This window comes from Cornus florida, unplaced genomic scaffold (genome assembly GCF_030987335.1).
Source record: "Cornus florida cultivar Cherokee Brave unplaced genomic scaffold, ASM3098733v1 CherokeeBrave_3.0.0_Hap2_Chr06, whole genome shotgun sequence".
Classification (NCBI taxonomy): domain Eukaryota; kingdom Viridiplantae; phylum Streptophyta; class Magnoliopsida; order Cornales; family Cornaceae; genus Cornus; species Cornus florida.
In genome coordinates this window covers 31531124-31555972 of record NW_026775576.1, presented here as the reverse complement: position 1 = coordinate 31555972, position 24849 = coordinate 31531124, and the positions used below count along the sequence as shown (strand labels likewise).

Sequence of the window (24849 nt, the reverse complement as noted above, 5' to 3'; positions counted from 1 at the left end):
TCCGTTTAGCATGCTCGTGCCATTAGTGGTGTATAGCGTGTCATCATTTGTTTGACCCCTATGTGATTGGTGGTTTATTTGGTTTACCTTACGTGTACTGTGTGCTTAGTACTAAGGTATTATTTGATTTATGTCATTTAATTTTGCGAGTATATACTATGTGAGTATTTGGTTTATACTGTTACATCTTTCCTGCACTTATGTTGGGGTCTTCTGACTGTGGTTGTTAAGATAAATATATGCGAGCTACGTAGTAGACTTATGTTTTCAGATTTTAGTTGTCCACTATAGGGATTTTGACCTAGCATTTTGTCTTCTGTATATAGCCTTATGGTGAGTCTACTTCAGATCTGTGCTTAGGTTTTCGGTTTTGTAGGTCCGATCCATTGGCTTGAGGGCACAGACTTGTCAGGCTTTGGATTCGTAACTGGTGTTGTTGTTGAAACGTTTTCAGATGTAGGAGTCGTTAGTTTCGCCAGTGTTAGGGATTTCTGACCCTTAAGCGTGGTGGTGCCTAGGGCATTGTTGTCAGAGTTTGGGGATTGGCCAACTAGTACTGCAGGATGACTTTGGACTGTATTTTAACTTTCACAGATGTCTGGTTCCCACTATGCTTTTGGCAGTGTCTGCGGTGACATTGATGTCATTTGTATCGAAAAGTTTTTCCGGGTTAACCTGGTTGAAGGCATGTTATAAACTAGTGCCTTATACTGTCATGCTACCGTACAAAGTTGTGTGTTGTGGGCGAATGCCAGTTGCCGTCGATGCTACCTTACTGACGAGTAAGTGTGGGCGGGCACTAGACATTGTCATTGCTACCACACATTTGAGTATGTTGTGGGCGGGTTCTGGTCGTTGTTCGCACTGCCATATCATTCTTGCCATTTATCTTGATTCGACGTTTTGTTATCTTGGGATTCTTTCGGTTATTGATATTGAGTTAATGTAACGACCCACTCCACCATATGGTATGATATTGTCCGCTTTGGGCCTAAGCCCTCACGGTTTTGCTCTTGGGCTTCACCCCAAAAGGCCTCATACCAATTAGAGATGATGCACTTACATATAAGCACTTCACCTTTCCTCTACCCAGGCGATGTGGGACTGTGCACCCGTAGCTCGCCAGTGTGGTAGCCTGACAGTGTCTCTCGCACCCGCCCACGGCACACCCGCCTACAAGGTTATCACAATCCACCCCCCTTGGAGGCCCGACGTCCTCGTCGGCACACTTCCGGCTGGGTCAGGCTCTGATACCATTTGCAACGACCCACTCCACCATATGGTATGATATTGTCCGCTTTGGGCCTAAATTTAAAACAATTACAATCAATTTAAACAAACACAATTACCAATTAAGCAAATAAAACAATTAAGCTAAACAAATAACAAATAAGTCCAATTATTAAATAAATAAAAAAAATGAAATACAAATAAAAATTAAAAATTAAATTCCCATTCCCATTTTATCCTTTTGAAAACTAGGGGTATTACAGTTAATATGCCGATTCGTTTGGGGAGTTGTCTCTCAGTTCTTGGTTTCACGTTTGTTGGATGGTCTTAAGGCTTTTAGAGTTGTCCTTTAGCACTTTATGATCTGTCTTTTGGTTTGACCTTACGTTCAGTCTCAGTTCGATTCTCCGGTGATGTTCCTAATTTCGGGGGCGAAATTCATTTTCCTTTCTTTTCTTTTTCCTCAAATTTTACGGATAAATTTTTTCCGTTGTCTTTTCTTTTCTGTGTTTGGTTTCTCATCACTTGGTGTCGTCTTAAGTGCTCGGAAAAGGTTTTCGAGACTCTTTTCTTTAGATTGACAACTTCCTTAAAGGATTGCGTCATTTCCACATTTTTAAATTTCTGGACATTATTCACTTTTCGTCCTTTCCTCGTTTGTCACTTTTTGGCACAACCTCACTTTTCATGTTTGGAGTTGGTTTTTGACTTCATGTACCTTCATTCTAAGTGGTTTCCACGAAATACGTATCTTTACTTTTGTAAAAAGTACTTTAGTTGCTCCTGGTGTCCATAGGGGCATGAATGTAAAGTTCTTCAGAAATATCTTTGTTTCTTGGGGTATTTTTCGTAAATATCTTTTGGAGATATTTTATTTCAGGGTTTTTTAAGAAAATATTTTTAGAAGATATTTTCATTTTGGGTCATTAGTGTAGTTAACTCTTTTTGGTGGGGCCATTATGCAATTAACGAAAGTTATTACAAAAATACCTCGTTTTGAGCCTGGATCCTCGTACGGGATTCATTTTCACGTTTTGCTGAGTCGTGTACTCTTATAATTTCCTTCCGATCATTTTTTCCCAATTTTAGGGTTATTGACCCCGATTTGTGCTAAACTTGTTTGGGACATATCTCTCTGCACGGGACTAGGTTTTTGACGCCGTTTTTTCTGTTGTTCATCTTTTTCTCATTTCAGTTCTTTTTTGTTCACAAAGTTTCGCCATTTGAGCACGTCTGTTCAAATTCCACTTTTCCGGACTCACGGGGCACTTTTAGGGTTTTGCTATAAATAGAATGACTTAAATGAAAAATTAAAATTTCATCATCTCTTTCCCCTCTCTTGGCCGGCTGTCCATGGTAGCCATGGTTGCCCCTCTTCTTCCTTCATTTCAGCCTTCTTCCCTCGTGTAAAAAGGTATAGTGCCTTAGCGTTTATCAAAAGCCTTGACAACGCGCACCTTTCCCCCTTGATAGAAACCATTTCCAACCATTTTTGAGTTCGAGTTTCGAGTTTGGGTTTGGATTTTCATGGTACCTAAAAGGTTAAAGTTGTTCTTCTCGTTGTCCCCGACATAATCTTGGAGTATCGTTGGATTCGGAGCACTTTTCTTTCGGTGGGGATTTGAGGTTTTCATCTCAAATTGAGGTAGGGGATGTCTTAGGTTTATATTAATGTTGTATTGATGATTTTAGAAGCTTATACAACTTGTATGCATGCTTTAGTTCAAGTTTTAGAATTTAATTTAATTATTTTATGTGTTTAAGATTTAATCCTCATGATGATATGCAACTTAGAATTAAATTGTGGCATGCTAGTAAATTAGGCCATGGTATAGTTGTTAACATATGTTAAATTGGGATTATTTGAATAAGAATTGTAACTTTTATTAAAAAATTTTCTCTTGTGAAAGTTTAATTCACATGGTTGTAACTTGCATGAAATCAATTTGTAATGTGATATTTAAATAGGCCTTGGCATGTTTTCTAACCTATGTTAATTTGGGGGCATTTGGATGAGTTTGAAAATCTAGAAATTTTAATTAAAAGAATTAATTAAAATCTATTTAACGGTTCCATTGGCTTAATTAAGTTTTTAACTTGATATTTGTAATGACTAGGACTTGTTTACTAGTATATATTAATTTGGGACCTTTTGGAGTTATTTTAGAATATAGATATTTAATTAAATTCTACTTTATTGTTCCAATAATCTAATTTAGTTTTCGAATAGATATATGTAATGACCATGATATGTTGTTTAACATATATCAATTAGGGATTATTTGGTTCAGATTGAAACCTAGAGAAATTATTTAATTTCCATTTCTATTGCATTAATGGTTTTAATCATGTATTTGAAGTTGGTTATATGTTTAAATCATGATTTTGGACTTGTATTAGATTCTTGAGTTTATGTTTTCAAGATTGAATGATATTGTTATAGAGTGTAATGAATCGCACACTGAAGATTCAACATTTGTCATGCCTTAGTAGTTTTGGACTTAGAGCATGTATTGTATGTGTTTCCAAATTCGGTTGTGCATGGTAGATAGTTGATTATCTTGGATATATATGTTGATATGTCTCCGTTGTTGAACAATTTGTTGATTTTGGAAATTTGGGGCATCGTTGTATGACTACGGCTAGGGCATGGTTCTAGTACGGGGGATTATCCCCCTACAGTTTAGTGCGCACATAGGGAGGTTACCCGTGGGCTAGTAACCCTAATGTAACCACATTGTCGGTCTAATCCGGCATGATGTTCGAGTATCCACCTTGTTTGATTTCGAATTTCATTTGAAGTTGATAATTAGATGATGTTGTAACTTATCATTCTTCTTTGATTTCCCATTTTGAGTTTCAAGATGTTAACTTTGAGAAATTATGCTTTATGCGTTGTATTGGAAGTTCCAATGTTGGTTAAACTACATTGATATTGTGATTGGTGTTTTATTGTTTTACCGTAGCCTAGGATGATTCCTTAGACTCATATGGAATATAGACACTAGGTGGCATGAACCACTTTAGTTGATTTTGTATCTTAGATTTCAAGTTAATACTTTTGAGAAACTATATCTTGTTACGTTCTATATTATGCATCTATATTGTTTAATTGCATAAATATTGTAATTTATACTAGAAATGCTTTAAGGTAGCTTAGGATGATTCATGAGTCTTACTTATAACATAGACGTTAGGTAGCATGATCCTTTTGAACTGATTTACATTAATGTGAAAGCCTTGTAAAATGTTAGGTCTATGCATGCTCATCTCCTACGAGTGACTCTATGTTACTCACCCCAAAGTTACCGGGGATATTTTTCAGGTACAGGAATCAAGGTTCGAGATTCTCATCTTGCTTAGATGATTTGTAGACTTGGAAGTTTCAATTCTTGTAAAGGTTGGCTGAAATGCTACTTGTAGCCTTATATGTCAAAATGTGTATATTTGATTCTAAACATGTAATGTGTACATAAGTACGCTTTTCACAATGTATTTGACATGTATGAGATGAGGCCATAGGCCAATGACATCTAATTTGTATTGTATGCATTTTTTTCTTTTAAGGTTTATTATGGAAATAATGAAAAATGTCAAGTCATTGCTTCACCATGTTTGCATCAGATGTGAGAATTCCGTTATAATTCTTTCATAGGGTCTCATTAATCATGTGTGAGGTGTGGCCAAGGGCTGAACACCATTTTGTTTTCATTTATATGCCATGGCATTGTATTTCAACTTTTTAGGCCATTTTATGAAAAATTGAGGTTTGAGAGGTCATATTTTGCATTAGGGGTATTTTGAAGCTGCGGGCCATTAGAACGCGTCTTAAATGTCTTTTTACTTTTGAATGAATGTTCAGATCTCACAAAACTCTTAAGTTTCGACTTTGGAGCTATTTTTGGATGATTTATGAATTTTTATGCAAAATTTAAGCATTGGAGCATGATTTTAAGTTCCCTTTTGATTTAGCATGTTATGGAAGCTTGTTTGAGGCCAAGGCATGTTTTAAAACTTGTTTTAGGACATATGAGATGCATGAATAACATTAGATTTGGACCGAGCACTTTCCCCACATATTGCAGCAGCAGCTTTTGCTGCTGTCTGCTGCGTCGGTCAGCTGACAAGAACCATCAGCCGGCTGACAAACCTTCGAGACCAATTCCAGTAGCCTTTCTTGTGAAAATGGTCATTTCATCCAGCTGATGATTGAGGTTTGGTAGGCTGGTCCTTGCTGTAGGTCGGCTGATCTTCCCTGGAGCTTTCTTATTTCATTTTTTCTTGGACAACTTTGTTACACCAACTTCAGAGGATCATATCTCACTCGTTTGAAATCCAAATCAGGTCGTTTTTGAGTCTAGATTCAAGAGATTGAAGTTAGCTTTACAATGGTACTAACCACACACCAAAACTCCAACCGTAGCAAGAGTTATTATAGTTTTAGTGAGATAGGGTCTTGGTATCTCTTAAATAGAGGATGGCTCTTTGTTCTGTTTTCTTATCTTCTCCATCCAGACTCTGAATCAGATGATTTTTGAGTCTAATTTCATTCATTTTTTGTTGTATTTCTAATGGTGTGCTCTGTAGCACCCACTTTTATTTTAGAAATAATCATTTTGCCCCTAAGTTTATTCTTGTCTATTTTTGAAATGTCATTTCCGCATTTGTTTTCTTTGGGTTCTGTGACCTCATTGAGGGTCACATTGGTATCTTAAAGATTAGTTGTATCTCTAGAGACCGTTGTTTTACCTTTTGCTTCTGCATTCTGGATTCATTTTTGGATCTACGTTCGGTTCATGACAAGATGCACTGGCCTAAAAACCAGGACCATCACATTTCCTCTTAGAACTCATAATGAATTCACCTTGAGTATCAATATTTAGATTAAATTTATTTCTTTAAAATCATAGTTAGATCGGAATAACTAAAAGCATAGATTATTATATTTTTATATTTGGATTATTAGATTTTAATTATATATATAAGTGTTGTATATATTTTTAAAATCAATTTATAGGTTGAGCTTTAATCCAATAGGGTTAACTATGGTTTCTATAGTTTCTAGTACTTTCTAGAAATTTTCTGGGGTTTTTCGGGATTTGTTTTATATTTTTCAGGTATAATTATAATATTTGAAAATTATTCTGGGCAATTATTATATATATACTGTTTATATATTTTATACACTGGAGGCTTATGTTGCATTCGGCGTATAGGAGTTTATACATAGGAGTTTAATCCTGTGCGGCGCGGCGTAGGATAGGTGGGTGTATGCGCCAATCGGGGCCATAGGATTAAGTAAACTTATATGGATTGATATGGTGCATCACGGCGCATGAAAGTTTGGTGCGCATGTGTATCTGGGTATAGAAGTGGTCTGGTCAATTATGGAATTATCTGGTGTAATGCAGACCATGAGAAGATGGTGCACTCACTAATCTGGACCTTAGATATATCCTAGTTAACAGAAAATAGTCTAGTGTGGGCATGTTCATTTACGCACGGATTTGTGACCATTAGTTGCGGCATAAAGGAAGTGATGGATTCAGTGTGGCGAGCTCACAGTAGCTGAAATACTTTAACCAATAAAAACGCGCTGGTACACATAGAGCTTGGACCCAGTGTGTGGGAAATCCATGTTGGCTTTTTTTGATACTTGAAACTGAAGCGGTCATAATTCAGTCATTTTAAATCAAAATTGGGTCATTCTTGAGCTCAAAATTAAGGATTTTTCATCCTCTTTCCAATGGTATAAATTTCATTATCAGATTTCCATTTTACTAGGAGATATTTACGTTTTAGTAAGACAGTGTAGGAAAATTATTTAAACCGAGATTTATGACGATATTTAATAGCATTTAATTTGAAAAAATATAATTTAATTAATATATTGGTGATGGAAGGAGGTATACATATACATATTTATTTATATATGTGTATATCTGGTTTAATTAATTTATGAGTTGTATGGATGGACGTGTGTATATATATATGTATGTGCATATATAATTTTAAATAATCAAGGATTATGGAAGGTGTTATACACACACACACACACACACACACACACACACACACTTATTTTGGTGTCTTGATAGGCTCATTGTTAAATTAACGATATGCGTATAATATGCATGGAATGCCTATGTATGATTTGTTTTGTTGTTAAATTAATTTTAAGGTTTGGTACATGGTTGAATTGTAGGCATGGATGTAATACCCCTAATTTTAAAAATGATAGTCTCGGCATTTTCAACATATTTATTGTATTGCCTTTTAATTTATTTTATTATCTTTATCGCATTTTTATTTAATTGGTTATTTGAAATTTGAATTAAATTATTTTATGTGATTATTTGGTTTAATTGTTGTTTACCTATGTGTCATGTGTTTTAAATTGAATTAAGTGTTTTTAATTATTTAATTGGGTTTTTAATTGGAATTAATTAGTTAAGCGGATTTAATTATTTAATTATTTTTTTTAATGCTGTGTTAAGTTACAGTTAACTTTGGGGTTGGAAATTTCACATTTAGGTAAGCCGTAACAAAGGTAGTTTCATGGGCCGACTAGGTTTAGAATTAGGGCTCTGTCTCTGATTAAACACGGATTAGGGTTTATGTTTTTACGCCTATATATATATGGTTACTCTGTATCAAGGGTTGGAAAAAAAACTCTATTCACGTACCAAAGATACAGAGAGGGAAACAGAGAACAGTTGTGGGGAAAACAGAGTGAGGCTTAAGAGGAAGTGTACAGAGAGGACCAAGGAGGTATTAGGAGGCTAGACAGTGTTGCAGTGGTTACCGGACGTTAGGAAGACGGCGACAAGTTTTGAGTCCAAAACTTCAGGCAAGTTTTTTTCTTCCTCCTTCCCGTTGGCCTGTGTTCTGTGCACCTAGACATACTCTAGGGTTCTAATGGATCAATAATTGAATTAAGCATGTTTTATATGTCAATTTAACCTTATCTTTGCCTTGAATGAATTCGGTGATGGTTTTTTAAAGTTCATTACAGTAGTTGTTTTCCTAAGCGTGATTTGTCTGTGGAACTTGTAGTTTTTGTTTTTGATTTCAACTGTTGTAAACACTCCATGGGGGTTATATTGGACATAGTTAGGACCCTTGGGAACAGTCTAAAACTAAATAAAACGGATGGGAAGCGGCCGGCGTTGAAGAAGAAGGTCGCAGAAGTCACAGACGGACAGACGGCTCTCAGAGAGGGAGAGAGCCAGCTCCATGGAGGAGGGAGCCGGCTCCCCCCTAGTGTAGAGCCGGCTCTAGGAAGTGTAGAGCCGGCTCTACCCAAGTAGAGCAGGCTCCAATAAAAATTGGAGCCGGCTCCCCTTTTGTTCATAACCTGTTCTCGCTCAGTTTGCTTCCAGAAGGTGTTTAATGCACTGTTTGAAGCTGTTGTGTGTGGGAACTGTTTAAAAAAAAATATTAGGACTTGCCATAGTGATTAAGAAGTTAACTTTGGGTATTAAGAGGTCTTTTAATTGATTAAAGTTTACCTCTAAATTAACGGAACAAACTGTATAAAATTTATGCACATTGTACACGATTAAGGGATGGAAGAAGACTTAATTGCTCAAGCTTATTTTTGAGCATTCCAGTGGGATCTAATATGTTTATAAATTGTTCTAAATACATTATAGGGTCATTGATGTATTGAAGTTGACCTATGCATGCTTTGGAGGCTAATTGTTGAAATAGTAAATACTTTCTGCAATGATATGGATTATCATTTGGATTTTTAATTGCTAGAACATCAAATATCTTCTTGCAATTATTTGGATAATGTTTTGGAATGTAATTTACTAAATTATGATTTCTATATTGTAATTGGCATTGATATGGAGGATTATATGCACCGGTATGGGACGGTGGCATACTAGGGATGGTTTAGCTTCAAAACGCTAAGACCTAACCTAATGGATTAATGGAATGGATTGTAAGATATCGAATCCTAATTGTGACTAAGTCAGATCAGCTGTAACCAAGTTGGATGACTTCCTGGATTAACGGATGGTAGTTAAGTCATATCCACTGAATAAGTTGAGTGACTAACTAGTTGGTTTATTATAGGTCAGTTTAATAAATTGTTAAACTGCTTACCCTGGATTTGGATGGATTGTATATATATGTTTATGGTACCACGAGTTGAGCTTGAGTCTCAGACTTGTTGGTTAGGGTGCGTATATGCAGTGGATGCGTAGCTGGTTATAATAGGTTGAGGTGTACCCTGTTAGGTCTAGGTACTCATGCCCACCTTTGGGTGCGTATTCGCATGTTGCCTTCTATTCAGGTTGAGACCGCTATTATAGACTAGTGAATGTCCCTTAGTGTGGATATATTTATACGTATGGACTAGATAGATATTGTGAGCTGTCTACGGTGTATCTGCGTATCGGGTCACTGTATGGATTGCAGTTAGATTAGAACTTGCTCGTGGGTCTGACCCACTCCTTTATTATTCTTTTCAGGTATAGGACGGTTCCAGCCTTAGAGCTTGATCGTGCTTGTCGAGGACAGTCTCACTTTCATCTGATTACGTAGGACTTCTCTCGATGTTTCTAGTATTATCTATTTTCAGTTTCATTCTCAGTTGAACTTTTAGTTAGGGGTCCATCAGTGGATTCCCAAGTTGTAACTTTGAAGTTTTGGAGGATTGGAGTTTCAATTTTCAGTTATACATGGAGGATTTTATAATTAATGTTTCTTTCAGTTTTATTCTATCTTTATTGTTCTTTTTGTCATCTGTGTTCGTTTTAAAATACTTTAATTGTTTGATTTTCCTTCGGGTTTGGGCCTGGGCCTGATCAACTCGTGTCTCGGATCCGAGGGGTATCACAATGGATGAGTTGCCAAAGGTTTAAATATATTTTCTAGGTATTTGTATGAATAAAATACATACATAGGAAGCATGAATGAGTTGCTATCTTAAAAGTATAAATATATATATTTGTGGAGGCATGGTTGAATTGCCAATGTATAAATAAATATACTTGTGGAGGCATGGTTGAATTGCCAATGTATAAATAAATATACTTAAGGAGGCATGGCTGAATTGCCAATATATAAATAAATATATTTATAATGGCATGGTTGAATTGCCAATGCATAATTATTTTTTTTTGTGTTAGATGATTAAAATTTTATCTATGATTATTGTATGTGTAGGTTGGATTATGATTAAATATTCTTAAATTAGAATAATCTAGGTTAGTGTATTATTTTATATATATTAATAAAATAATGTTGCTGGAGACATGGACGATCGTCAAAGCTTAGAAATTGGATGTGTGATTTACATAATTAAATCATTATTGGGTTTTGAATTAAATATAATATTCTTTAATTATATTGTTTAAATATTTAATTAACTGTATAGGACGGGATTGAGGTTAAGGAATTTTTCTTTATAAAAAAATGGTGGATTGGTCTAGAAATAATTATTATTTAATCATTGGTAATAGTTTTGGAATTAATAAACCTAGTAATAGATGCGACTGTTGTATTTATATATAATTATTTATATATATGCGTATCATTATTTATTAAAGATAAAAAAATTATTAGGTTTAGTTTTGGTCAAAGATGATTTCTTTATTGGTTTTCAGAGGTCTGGTAGAGAGAACTTGCTCGTGGGTCTAACTCACGATTTATTTTTCAAGTTATTAGAAGGTCCAAGTCTCCAGGTTGAGGATCCACAGCTGGAGGACTTATCCATTCTTTCTATTTTATTTCAAAGTAGGATATTATTACTTCAGTATTTATTGATGAATTTCTAGATAGTGGATTTTGGTTAAGAGATCCTTGAGTTACGGGATTCCCGAGTTGTAACCATTCGAGAGTTATTAATGGAAATTATTATTTGTTAGTTTTCTTCAGCGCATTATATATTCTTTATTTCATTTTGTAATCGGTGCTTGTTTGAAATACTTTAATTGTTTTGATATCCTCTGGTTTTGTGCGCGGACTTGATCAACCCGTGTTCCGAAATCAGGGGGTATCACATTAATAAACAGTTATATCTAAGACAAGGTAATAACAATTCAAAAACTATTAAAACTTTAAAAGATCCAATTGAGTTATCTCAATTGCTCATAATCATGTAATTAGAAACAGAATATATATTAAAATTATCCCAAAGTTAAAACAATCAAACCATAGTAATCAGATGGGTTACATCAGTGCCCTAAGAGAGGAATTAGCTACTCATGATGATGCAGAATATCATCTGTGTTGTTGTCATCTTCATCGTCGCTGATGGCACTTCTCTTCTCAGGATCTTCACCTTCTAAGATTATGGAAACCTTAAAAGCCGACACCACAGTATCAACCTTCTGAATAATACGAGAAAAAAAGACCCCTTCTATCAAGGCCTATGCCTTTTTTTGTAGAAGAAAATAAAGGTTTGGTGGGCTTTTAGGTCTTCTGGCCCATCTGGAGTGAGATACGACTTAGAAAAGAATTATCCCGTAACTTTAAATCTGATCTGTCCTGGAAGGCTCAAGCTTAAGAAGTGGAGCTCGAGCTTTGGGGCTCAGGCTGGAGCTTTTAGGAGCAATGATCAAGCTTTCTGGAATTATTGCTCGAGCTTCAAAAGATAGTGCTCGATTTTCAATTCTGTACTTAGTTAATTTTCATCAACTATTTTTCGAAGTGTTTTTTCCTTCGACACTTAGAATATTTTGGGGTTCTCTTCTTTTAACATTGCTGATCCAAGCTTCATAGGTCTTGAGCTCCAGATGGGCTAGAAAAGCTCAAGCTCTGAAAATACAAGGCTTGAACTTTAATGCCTGGTTGATTTTTTTCTCTTTCTTGCTGAGCTTGAGCCTTAAGACTTAGGCTCGAGCTTTGGTACTTGAATTCTTCTAGACTTCACCATTTAAGCTCTCGGCTTACTTTGAATGACCGACAACGACTTTGTAAGCTTTGATATCAGTATTTTCATCATTAAGTCCTGGTTTTAACCGTTTCTCTGGGAAAGTACCTATAAACACACAATAAACATAAATCAGTCTAACAATAGATATAAGTATCACTTTAGGCCTTCACATATGTATATTTAGGGGTTCGAATATGCAATATTCATCGCTCATCATTGAACTTTTTATAAAACAAGTTTTAGACGTAGTTTTAGATATTTTTTTCTCTCTCCAAATTAGGGTTTTTGGAGACCAAAGTAAAAGGAAGAAGATGGTGCCTATATTGAAGAAAGCCTTTGAGGGTTGGATGACAATAACCATAAGTGGCTAGATCCTCCTTTGGGGGCTAGAGATAGCTCTAGGCTTGCCTCCTAAACTTTAGTACTTTGTAATTTTTGGGGATTTTAGTTGTAATTGATATTTTGACCTATGATTATATAAATCTTAAAGTTTCTACATGATTTGTATGGATTAATTCTTCCAATTGATCTTTTATTTCTATTCATATGTATATGCATGCTAGAATGAATGGTTATGTGCTTACACTAGATTTCATGAGTTTAATGCATGTCTATTTGTGTTGGAATTGTAGATCTAGTGATGGTCAAGGCATGGTACTTAATTGATTACTCTTGTGGTTTATTTGATGGGTTATGCTTATTTCTTGATAGATTGTACTACCTCCTTAGCTTAATTAGTTTAATTTCCTTATCATTAATATAGTTATAGTGTAGTTGCTTTAAATTTCTAGATAGGTGGACGATCCATTCTTATTGTTTGATGATCCATGCTTTTGAGTGCAACTAGTAAATTTATCTAAATTTTAGTGTGTGTATTAATTATGGGTTTAGTGAATGATTAAAGGCTTGATTGATAGGTTGTGCTACTCACTAGATTGATTAGACAACTTATGCTTATTTTGCCATCCATGCTTAGTAATTTAATTAATGACACACATATATTTGATTTACAACTTGGAATCCCCCTAAATTGGCAAATGCTAAATGTTTTGTGAGGTGAAGCCTAGCTGTGAACTCTATGCCCCAAGACTTCTCTCTCATTCTCTATACCTTAATATTTAGCTTGATTTTAAATTACATGGTTTTTAATTGAATCATTATCTTAATTCAACCAACCAAACCCCTCTTTGATCATTCAACCTACTAACCCGAATTGATTCCGTAGTACCTTGCAAATCCCTTGGGACGATCCCTTTTCACTCATACTACTTAATATAGTGTTAAATGATTTTTATAAATTTTAAATGTGGTGGCCACTTCACACACTCAACTCTTTACATCATTTTGAGGTATCGACCACGTTGCATACCATGTCTATTATATGATGGGTAAAATATAGGTTGAATATGAGTAACCATATTTAACCCATCTTGACCCTCAAATTAAGTGGTTAAAAATTTCCGAACCCATTTTTGAACCATTGTTAATATGGTTCACCCAAAACCATTAAAAAGTAAGCAGATATGGGTGGGTTGATGGGTTGTGACCTATTTTGCCACCCCTAAATTCTAACTTAAAAGTCAAAATCTAAGCAGGCGATCGATCGAATTGGGGGTTAAATTTTAGACACAAGGGCGATCGATCGATCGATCAACAGAGATGTAGTTTTGAAGCTCCTGAAAAATATTCAAAATTTTCTTAAGGCAAGAATATGCGATCAATCGCGCTGGATTTGCGATCAGTCAACTGAGAATAGAATTTTTTGCAGAGAATTTTTTACAGATGCGATCGATCGGAATCAAGTTGCAATCAATCAACTGAAGGCATGAAATTAGACCCATCTGAAAATTTTCTAAGTCCCGAAGTATAATGACCAGGCCTTTTTCCTCCTTTTCCATTTTTGGCGATTTTCTTTTTTCGTCTTTTTCCCGTTTCTTTCGTTTTTCCATGCATAACCTCATTTTTTGTGCTCGGATTTGATTCCGATTTTGCATACGTTCATGATATTTAAATTTCATGGCATCTAAATTTTTACTTTTGTAAAAATGCATATTAAATGCTTACTTTCTTTGTAAAAGTCATGAAAATAAGACTTTTTGTAATTATCCATAACTTGAGGGGTTTTTGGGTAATTAAGTAAAGTAATTATTTTTCGTCTTAGGGACCATTTTGTAATTTCATTTGGAAGGTATTTTCAAAAAGGACTTGTTTGTAATTTTCGGAAAGTGTGACAAGTGTCACACTCTCTCATTGGTCCACTTGTTAATATTTGCGTGGAAACACTTTGATGCCTTGGATGATGACATGTGGAGGGTGGAGATTCACCCACTTGTTGGCCTAGGATTGGTACACTTGTTGGCATGGATGGTTAACAAATGTAGGTTCAATATTAAGTCTTGGAAGTTTACATAGGATGGTGACAAGTGTAGGCTTGAGATTAAGCCTAGGAATGAACCATAGATTCATGACAAGTTTAGGTTCACCATTTAGTCTTGCATTGTGTGTGTGAGAGAGGTAGTGTAAGAGCACACAGTGAGTGGAGGATTTTTAGCCCTTCCACTCACCATTTTACACTTTATCATTTTCATTTTCACTTGTCTTCAAGAACCATAACCTAGCCACCATTGAAGAAAAGCTTGGTTAATAGCTTTTTTCTTCATTTTGGCTTCCTTCCACTCACCTTAAGCATAAAACCTTGGAAGACAAAAGCTTCCTCTTACTCCCTCTTCATTAACCCTAAACTTGTTTTCCATTTTGAGCTTGGTTGCTTGGATTATAGAGATTCAATTCTCTATTGAGGTAGGGGGTGTTATCATTTATCTTCCAAGTGATTTTATTTGTTCCTATAGTGATATCTAAGTTATATGTTCGTCTTGTATTAAAATGAGAAATAAATGATTAATTGTGACTTGTATGTAATTCACTTTAGACTTGATAAATAACATGACCATGGCTTGATTCATAACTTATGTTAATTTGAGGTCATTTAGAGTTGTTTTAAAATCTAGAGGGATTAATGAATTAATTTAATTAATTTTTATTTATATGCTCCCATGACTTAAATCAAGTTTTGAAGTGATTTATATAATAACCATGACATGTACTACAACATATATTAAATTGAGCATGTTTGGATGAGAAGTGAAATCTATGGAATTTAGTTGTTTTATTTAATTGTTTAAATTATGATTTTAAACTTATATCATACTTGTGAGGCTATGTTCTTGTTGTTGAATGATATTGTTGTAATTAGTGGCAAATTGCATAATGATCATTCAATATTCTTCATGCCATTTTAGTTGAGAACTTAGGGCATGTATTGTGTTTCCAAAATTGATTTGTGCATGTTGATGGCTTTACATTGTATATATATATGTTATGTTGATACATATATGTAATGTGCATAAAATTTTGATTTTGGAAACTTGGGGATGTCGTTGTTATGACTATGGCTAGGGCATGGTTCTAGTACGGGGGAAAGTCCCTTTACAAGTCTAGTGCGCACGTAGGGAGGTTACCCATGGGCTAGTAACCCTAAAGTAACCACATTGTCGGTTTGATCCGGCGTGACGTCCAAGTATCCACTTTGGTTTGATTTTGCATTTAAATTCCAAGTTGTTAACTTTGTAAAATTACATCTCATTGTGTTATGTTAAAAGTTCTATTGTCACTTGATAGCATGAATTAAATGATATTGGATTGTAACTTGGTACAAAGATAAACCCATGCATTCCCTACGAGTAAACTTGTTTACTCACCCCTAAGTTAATGGGTGTTTTGCAGGTAAAGAAGCCTTAGTGTGGGATGCACAGCATTCTTAGACTCACTAGAGTTCTTGAAGTATTTTTGATGACATAGAATATGCATATGTTAGCATATCTTGTCCTACTTTTGCTTACTTTAATAAAACTTGTACTTATTGTCTAAGTTATGTAATGTGCACTTAAGTGCACCTTTTGACACTCTTAGAATGTGGTTGTAATGAGGCCAAGGGCCAAAGACACTTATGTGAAATGTATGCTAACTTTGAACTTCATTGTTGCCTATGGAAGATATGTGGATTAATGCATTGAAGGATCTATTCTGCATATGACATGCCATGAGGCCATAGGCCATTACAACACATCTATTTTATCACATTACATATGCTTGCATGCTCACTTTGCCAAACAACACCATCCTTGATGAAACAAAGACTCTAAGTAGCATTTTTAGGTAGTTTTACCCTATTCTGTTCTAGGGGCATTTCGGGTATTTTAAATTGCATTTTTTCATTTTTCCTCTTAGGTCACCTAGAAAACTCAATTTTGAGGGGGGTTTCTTCTTTGTGGTTTTCTAGAAAATGCCATCTTGGCCCTCAAAATTTTATTTTTTTTTCGAAAAAATCATTGCTGCCAGATTTTTGCCGACTTTAGTGCTAATATACTTGGTACTATTCATCGACTTTTTTTTTAAAAGCGTGACGACCGATCCGAAACTTCCGGGGGTCTTGTGGGTATATTTTAAGATTGAATTTTCAATTTAGGCAATTTAAAAACCTTCCGAAGCCCCATTTCCTTTCTTTGGGTAGTAGCTTGGAATGATTTTTGACCTCTAGACCTGATTTTCTTGAGGGTATTTTGGACATTTTACAATGCATTTTTTTGGTTTCCGTCTGAGATTCGGGTAGAAAACTTGATTTTAGGGGGGGTTTCTTCTTTGAGTTTTTCCTGAAAAGTCCGTTTAGATGTCTGTTTTTACTTTCAGTTGCAGTAGTAGTGGGTTGACGGCACTGTAGCTGTCACGGCCTTCGTCGGACCGCCGCGACGTCGATTTTGTTTTTGACCTTTCTCCCTCATCCGGACTCCAAATCAAGTGAGTTTTTTTTTTTTTAAATTGATTAATTTTTCATTGTCTATCCAACGATATGCTCGGTTGCACCCAGATATTTTTTGATAATTACCAGTTTACCCTTTTAGCTTTATTGCTCGTTTTTCTTTGTTTTGTCGTTTCTCCTTCGTCCGGAATCCGGATAATGAAATTCTTGAGTCCATCATCACTAGTTTTTCATTGTCTTCCCAGTGGTGTGCTCGATAGCACTTGAATCCATTTTTTTGCAAAATGCCCATTTTGCCCCTAGGTTCCTTTTTGTCCGTTTTTGAAACGACACTTTCGCATTTGTTTTCCTTTGGGTTCCATAACCTCATTGAGGGTCACATTGGTGTCTTAGAGACGCATTGTATCTCTAGAGACCGTTGTTTCACCTTTCACTTCCGCATTTCGAAATCCGTTATCGGGTCATCTTTTGGTCATCACTAACGCACTGGGTTTACAAAACTTGGGCCGTCACAAGTGGTATCAAAGCTACTAGGTTCGTAAACCTTAGGACGACGGGTTTTGGGTGCCTAACATGCTTTTGTTAGTGTACTTTGATTTATTAGCATACCTTTGATAACATGTTTTTGGCATTATAACATGATTACATGTTTCTTGGTGACATACTTGTTATTATGATATGTCTCTATATTTGTATGCTTATATGTTTAAGAAGCATCCTTGTTTAACATATTGCTTAAGTGCTTAACTGTTTAAACAGCCTTCTTTGATTGCCTTATCATGACCGTATGTTACATACCTCATCTTGCTTCGTATTTCTTACTTTCATAGTACGAGTTGCATTCGGTCATAATAACTTGTGTTATTGTTGACCTCTTTCATTGCATATGTTTAGCATCATGGTTGTCACACGTGGGTAGTCTTCGCGTAAGGGCGTTGAGGAGCAGGTGGATGACACCGAGTTTACGAGGGGTCCAGGGAGGCCTAGGATTCCAGTTCGTGGCACGGGTCCAAATCCACCACGAGCTCCGACTTACGAGGAGCAGATTGCACAGGGAGTGGTTCTGGGGATGTCAGAGTCCATTCAGGCGATGTTTCGCCAGCAAATGGCGGGGATACAGATTCCGGTACCGGCACCAGCACCGGCACCAGTTGGTAATGAGGCATTGGACTACTTTATGAAGTTACAGAGGGTTAAGATCGACCAGTTTGCAAGGAGTATGGATCCGCTTGCTTTAGAGGCATGGTTTGATCTCACGGTACGCAAGCTCGATAGCATGGCAGTACCTACAGACTGATTGAGGATCTCCTTGACAGCCTCTATGTTCATGGGAGATGCCGATATCTGGTGGAGGTCTATGACCAATAGCCACGATGTGGAGGTGATGACTTGGGAGGAGTTCAGGACATTGCTCTTTGACTGCTTCTTTTCAAGGGCTATGAGGCATGATATGAGAGTGTAGTTTACAGGTCTTTATCAGGGCAGGATGAGTGTCATTGAGTATGAGACACACTTTACTTCTCTTTCCCGCTATGCACCGGAGATGGTAGCCACCGATGAGCTCAGGGCGAAAAAGTTTTAGGATGGGTTACATCTTGATATTAGGCCACGAATTTCAGTGTTGGATCTGAGGACTTATGGGGAGGTAGTACAGAAGGCTATGCTAGTTGAGGCAGAGGATCGAGATCAAGGGTTCATATAAGCAGCCACGTGGAGAGGCTTCATCAATATCCGTTGGGGGTCAGTGGAAGAAGGCTAAGGCTGGGGACAGTTCACGCACTCAGGGATAGTCACAGCAGGCTCGGTCTGCATCTGCAGGTCTAGTATCTTCGGGGTCAGCCCGGGGAGTCATTTGTCACCACTGTCAGCAGCCGGGGCACATCAAGCCTCGTTGCCCACAGTTGCAGTCTCAGGGCGGTCGTTCTCAGACTAGTAAGTCTTCAGCTTCGATGCAGGGACTTCAAGGGGTTTGCAATTACTGCAAGCAGCCTGGACATTTCAAGAGGGAGTGTCCGCACCTACAGAATAGGGCACAGAGTGGCGCAGGCCTACAGGCCACACCGGCACAATCGACAGTTGCACAGTTAGGTTTTAGGGTGCCTCAAGCACCACAGCCAGTTGCACCAGTCAGTTTGTATCCGGGTAAGAACCCTACACCTACTACTTCCGGACATCAGTCAGCTCAGTAGGGCAGTTCACAGTAGTCAGGGGCTCAGGGATGAGCTTACGCACTGCCACAGGCCGATACCTCCGCAGGGACTTCTATAGTTCGAGGTATCTTTCCAGTTTTCAGTTCTTGGGCTAGAGTTCTTGTTGACACAGGGGCATCACATTCATTCATATCTACATCATTTGCATATTCTTTGGGTCTGGAGGTCACGCAGTGGGATGGTTTCCTTTGTGTTGACACACCAGTTGGTGGTCCAGTGTTTTTGGACCGTGTTTGTCGGGGTTATGCTATCGAGATAGCTGGACGGACATTGGAGTTTGATTTTGTTGTTTTCGACATGACGGGTTTTGACGTCATTCTTGGGATGGACTGGTTGTCTTTCTTTCGTGCCACGATTGATTGCTTTCGTGGGCGAGTGTCTGTTTGCAATCTCGCGGGGGATTATTTTCACTTCGTGGGAGATCGGAGCGATTCCCACCCGACGATGATTTTTAGTATCGGTGACTGGAGTCGCCACAGGTCCTACTTGGCTAGCCTGTTAGTTGACGAGGGTAGCAGTCTGGGCCATGTTTTTCCGACAGTTGTAGACGAGTTTCTGGATGTCTTCCCGGAGGAGTTGACAGAACTCCCTTATCTTCGGGAGGTTGTCTTTGCCATCGATGTCATTCCCGGTACTGCACCTATTTCTATGGCACCGTACCGTATGACACCGGCAGAGCTTGATGAGCTGAAAGCTCAATTGGATGATTTGAAAGCTAAGGGCTTTATTCGTCCTAGTGCTTCACCCTGGGGAGCAACGGTTCTTTTTACGAAGAAGAAGGATGGGTCTTTGAGACTTTGCATCGATTATCGCAAGCTGAACCATGTCACAATCAAGAACAGGTATCCTTTGCCTAGGATTGATGACTTGTTTGATCAGTTGAAGGGAGCGACATGCTTTTCAAAGATTGATCTGAGATCGGGTTACTATTAGTTGGGGGTTAAGGATGAGGATGTATCCAAGACCGCTTTCCGCATATGGTATGGCCATTATGAGTTTCTAGTGATGCCATTTGGTTTGACCAATGCTCCAGTAGCTTTTATGGACTTAATGAACCGTGTATTTAGTAACCATCTTGATCAGTTCGTTGTAGTCTTTGTTGATGACATTCTTATATACTCAGCTTCGGTGGAGGAGCAAGAGTATCATTTGAGGACAGTGTTGCAGATCCTTAGGGATAATCGGTTGTACGCCAAGTTCGAGAAATGTGAATTTTGGCTACCAGAAGTGAAGTTCCTTGGACATGTTGTGTTAAGGGGCGGTGTTGCAGTGGATCCAATGAAGATTGAGTCAGTGATGGATTGGGAGCGTCCAAAGACAGTGTTTGAGATTTGGAGTTTTCTTGGTCTAGTCGGCTATTACCGGAGATTTATTCGGGATTTCTCTCGTTTAGCGGCACCTATGACTCGACTTACCCGTAAGGGGGTCAAGTTCGTATGGAACGAGGCATGTGAGTTTGCTTTTCAGGAATTGAAGGTCAGGTTGACATCGGCTCCAGTTTTGATCATTTCTGAACGTGGTTTAGGTTATGTGATCTTTTGTGATGCTTCACGAGAAGGTTTGGGTTGTGTCTTCATGCAGACAGAGCGGGTGGTTGCTTATGCGTCTCGACAGTTGAAGACTCACGAGTTGAACTATCCAACACATGATTTGGAGTTAGTAGCAGTTATCTTTGCCCTGAAGGGGTGGAGACACTATTTGTACGGGGAGAAGTTTGAAGTTTTCTCCGACCACAAGAGTCTCAAGTATCTCTTCTCTCAGAAGGATTTGAACTTGAGACAGCGCAAATAGGTTGAGTTTATCGAGGATTACGATTTTAAATTACAGTATCACCCGGGTAAGGCCAATGTGGTAGCCGATGCATTGAGTAGGAAGTCATGGGGAACTCTTGCTAGCATTTCCCTTCATAGATGGAAGAAGCTAGAAGAGCTTGCAGATCTTGGTTTACAGTGTTATGAGGATGTTTCATCGGCTATTTTGTTTAGCCTTGTGGCTTAACCGGCACTTGTTAGCAGAGTTATTGAGGCACAGTTGGAGGATGGGGAGATGAAGTGATCGGTTGATAATTCGATCTAAATTAAATCAACCTTCGCAATAGCACGAATCATTGTAAAATAGGGCTATTGGTCGGGTAAGTCGAACCACTGGGACTGCGCTAATCTATGGCAACCTAAGTATCTAGAATCATCTCTTAGAATGATAAGGGTTTTATAGAGGATTTGTTGGGTTGTCACTAAAACTAAAATGTGAGGTTCATAAAATAAAACTTGCAAGAATTAAAGCGAGATAAAAATACGAGTAAAGGCAACTAGGGGAGTGAATCCGTCTCCATCCCTATACACATGCTAGATTAGAGCTAAATTGGGGAAAAACAATATATAATGGCCAAGAATTATATAGCAACTCATGGTTGCCATATAATTAACAAGAAGTACATTGAATCACAAACAAGAATAATCCATCAAAGGTGAATATGTTTAGACTACCTAAACTAGAGTGTAGCTTAAACACATATACTTAAATGAAAGACTATCAAGCCCTTGACACAATGATGAAGCACATGAAGGTAGGGATTAAGCATACACCATCAAAGGGCTTCCCTAAGCAATGATCTATCAAAGTCACCTATCAACATGTCATTAAACCATTCCATAACCTAGTTTCCATTCTCACCATGAAAACTCAAGCAACATGATTAATGTAAGAGGTCATCTAAAACAAGATAAACAACTCAAATAAATCATTCATAGCAATATTAACATTCATTACAACAAATGAAGTGCTCTTGGTTATGAAAAGACCATAGCATATACATTGTAATCCCCAAAATAAAGCTAAACTAGATCATGCTTACAAGGGAGGGACTTCATCACCTCCCTAGAGGGTGAGTTAGTTACCCATAGAAGCTTTAGATGAAGGAAAAACCATGCCTTTTCCCTCCATTTTCGAGCTCCCTTCTTGTGGCTTCAAGAAAACCTTCTCTTGCTCTCCTCCCTCCCTCTAGAAATTCTGCCCTTCCAAGATATTTGATAATGAAATGCTCCTTTAGCTTTTGTAGGCAAGAAAACCAACCAAAACCCCTCAAAACAAGGCCCTCCACACATCTTCTACCAACTCCAAAAAGAGGAAATAAGAGATGAGGGTGACAAGGCACAAGTGGGCTGAAAATGAGGACTTCCGGAAGGCATTCTGCCCAATTTTCGAGCGCTCGAAGGTGGCTCTTCGAGCGCTCGAAGCTACTTTCCAGCTTGAGCCACTTTGGCAAAATGACCATAACTTCCCGCTCCGAACTCCAAATGACGAACCGTTTGAAGATTTGGAAAGATAATTCAAAGCTCTACATAAACCATGTTATAATGAAAGTCCAGTTCTGAAGGTTGGAGGGTCAAAAATGAGGAGCAAGGTCGAAATCCATTGCTGCCAGGCTGTTCTGCGCACCTTTGGTGAAAATAGCATAACTCTTTGTTCTGAACTCCAAATGAAGCAAACTTTATGTCTTTGGAAAGCTGATTCATATCTCTTCATGTTATATGTTTTGATGAAAGTCCAGTTCTCGAGTTTGCTAGGTCAAAAATGGTGATCAAACTCACTTCCCACTGCTGCCAGAACTTCCTTAATGAGCACCATGACATTTAAGGCTTCAACAAAAACTCATTCTTGCTCCTTTTTGGCCAATGAACCTGAAAATAAATATGAACATGCAAATGAAGGCAATCTAAATAAAATAAACAACTAATGGACTTAACTAATGCAAATAAGGGCGCTTGAATATGTAATATTCGGCGCTTATCATGAAGGCAATTCATGTTCGGATTTCAAGCGGCGAGCATGTAGAGGGTTAGACCTTACATTCAGACGGTGGTCTCAGGTACAAGGGGATGATGTTTGTTCCATTATCTTGTCGTGAGGACGTTCTTTGGGATTTCCACCATTCTAGGCTCGCAGTTCATCTTGGTGGTACAAAGATGTATCACAATCTGCGATGACAGTTTTGGTGGCAGGGCATGAAACGGGATGTTTCACAATTCGTGGCTCGATGCCTTACTTGTCAACAAGTGAAGGCAAAGCATCAGAACCGGCAGGATTGTTGCAACCATTACCAGTAGCTGAGTGGAAATGGGAGCATATCATTATGGATTTCGTGACGGGACTTCCGAGGTCTCAAGCAGGGAATGATGCCGTTTGGGTCATAGTTGACAGGGTGACTAAGACGACTCACTTTTTACCGATGGCAATGACAGATAGTGCAGAGAGACTGAGTGGACTGTATGTGAGACAGATTGTCAAGCTTCACGGGGTTCCTATATCAATTGTTTCGGATAGGGATCCGCGATTTACCTCTCACTTTTGGCAGAGTTTTCAGGAGGCTCTTGACATAGGGCTTCATTTTAGCATAGCATTCTATCCTTAGACTGATGGACAGTCGGAACGCACCATTTAGGTATTGGAGGATATGTTGCGAGCTTGTATTTTAGATTTTGGGGGTAGTTGGGAGGACTACTTGCCTTTGGTTAAGTTTGCCTACAACAACAGTTACCAGGCCAGTATTGGCATGGCACCTTTTAAGGCATTGTATGGCAGACCTTGCAGATCTCCAGTTTGTTGGACCGAGGTCGGTGATACTGTTGCCTTAGGTCCCGACATTGTTATTGAGACTACAGAGAAGATCAAGTTGATTTGGCAGCGGTTGGCTACCGCACAGAGTAGACAGAAGAGTTACGCTGACACGAGGAGGCGATCATTGTCTTTTGAGGTAGGGAATCATGTCTTTCTTAAGATTTCTCCGCGTAAGGGGCTCCTGAGATTTCGGCAGACTGGCAAGTTGTCGCCTAGGTTCATCGGACCATTTGAGATTTTGGAGCGCGTCGGTGAAGTTACTTATCGTTTGGCATTGCCGCCAGACCTAGATAGCGTTCACGACGTCTTTCATGTCTCTATGTCGAGGAAGTATGGGCCAGACCCATCGCATGTTCTACGGTGGACTGATGTGGTTGTTGATGAGGACGTGACCTACAAGGAAGGTCCGCTCCAGATTCTTGATTCACGGGAGCAAGTCTTGCGGACCAAGACCATTCCATTGGTTAAGGTCTTGTGGAGACATCACGGTGTTGAGGAGGCTACCTGGGAGCTCGAACAGGAGGTTCGCTCGTGGTATCCCCCATTTGTTCTCCTTTTCAGGTACGACTCAATTTCGGGGATGAAATCCTTTTAAGGAGGGTAGGTTGTAATGACCCGGCCTTTTTCCTCCTTTTCCATTTTTGGCGATTTTCTTTTTTCTTTTTTTTCCCGTTTCTTTCGTTTTTCCATGTATAACCTCATTTTTTGTGCTCGGATTTGATTCTAGTTTTACATACGTCCATGATATTTAAATTCCATGACATCTACATTTTTACTTTTGTAGAAATGCATATTAAATGCTTACTTTCTTTGTAAAAGTCATGAAAACAAGACTTTTTGTAATTATCCAAAACTTGAGGGGTTTTTGGGTAATTAAGTAAAGTAATTATTTTTCGTCTTAGGGACCATTTTGTAATTTAATTTGGAAGGTATTTTCAAAAAGGACTTGTTCGCAATTTTCAGAAAGTGTGACCAGTGTCACATTCTTATTGGTCCACTTGTTGACATTTGCGTGGAAACACTTTGATGCCTTGGATGATGACATGTGGAAGGTGGAGATTCACCCACTTGTTGGCCTAGGATTG

The 24849-nt window shown here is 38.0% G+C and overlaps 1 protein-coding gene across 1 annotated transcript; it reads left to right on the top strand.

Moving 5' to 3' along the window:
• Positions 1 to 18006: 18006 nt before the first annotated feature.
• LOC132313920 (uncharacterized) lies at positions 18007 to 19126 on the top strand. Its single transcript, XM_059812854.1, has 2 exons — positions 18007 to 18091; positions 18756 to 19126. The coding sequence occupies exons 1-2, from the start codon at positions 18007 to 18009 to the stop codon at positions 19124 to 19126; spliced, it is 456 nt and encodes a 151-aa protein (XP_059668837.1).
• Positions 19127 to 24849: the final 5723 nt, after the last annotated feature.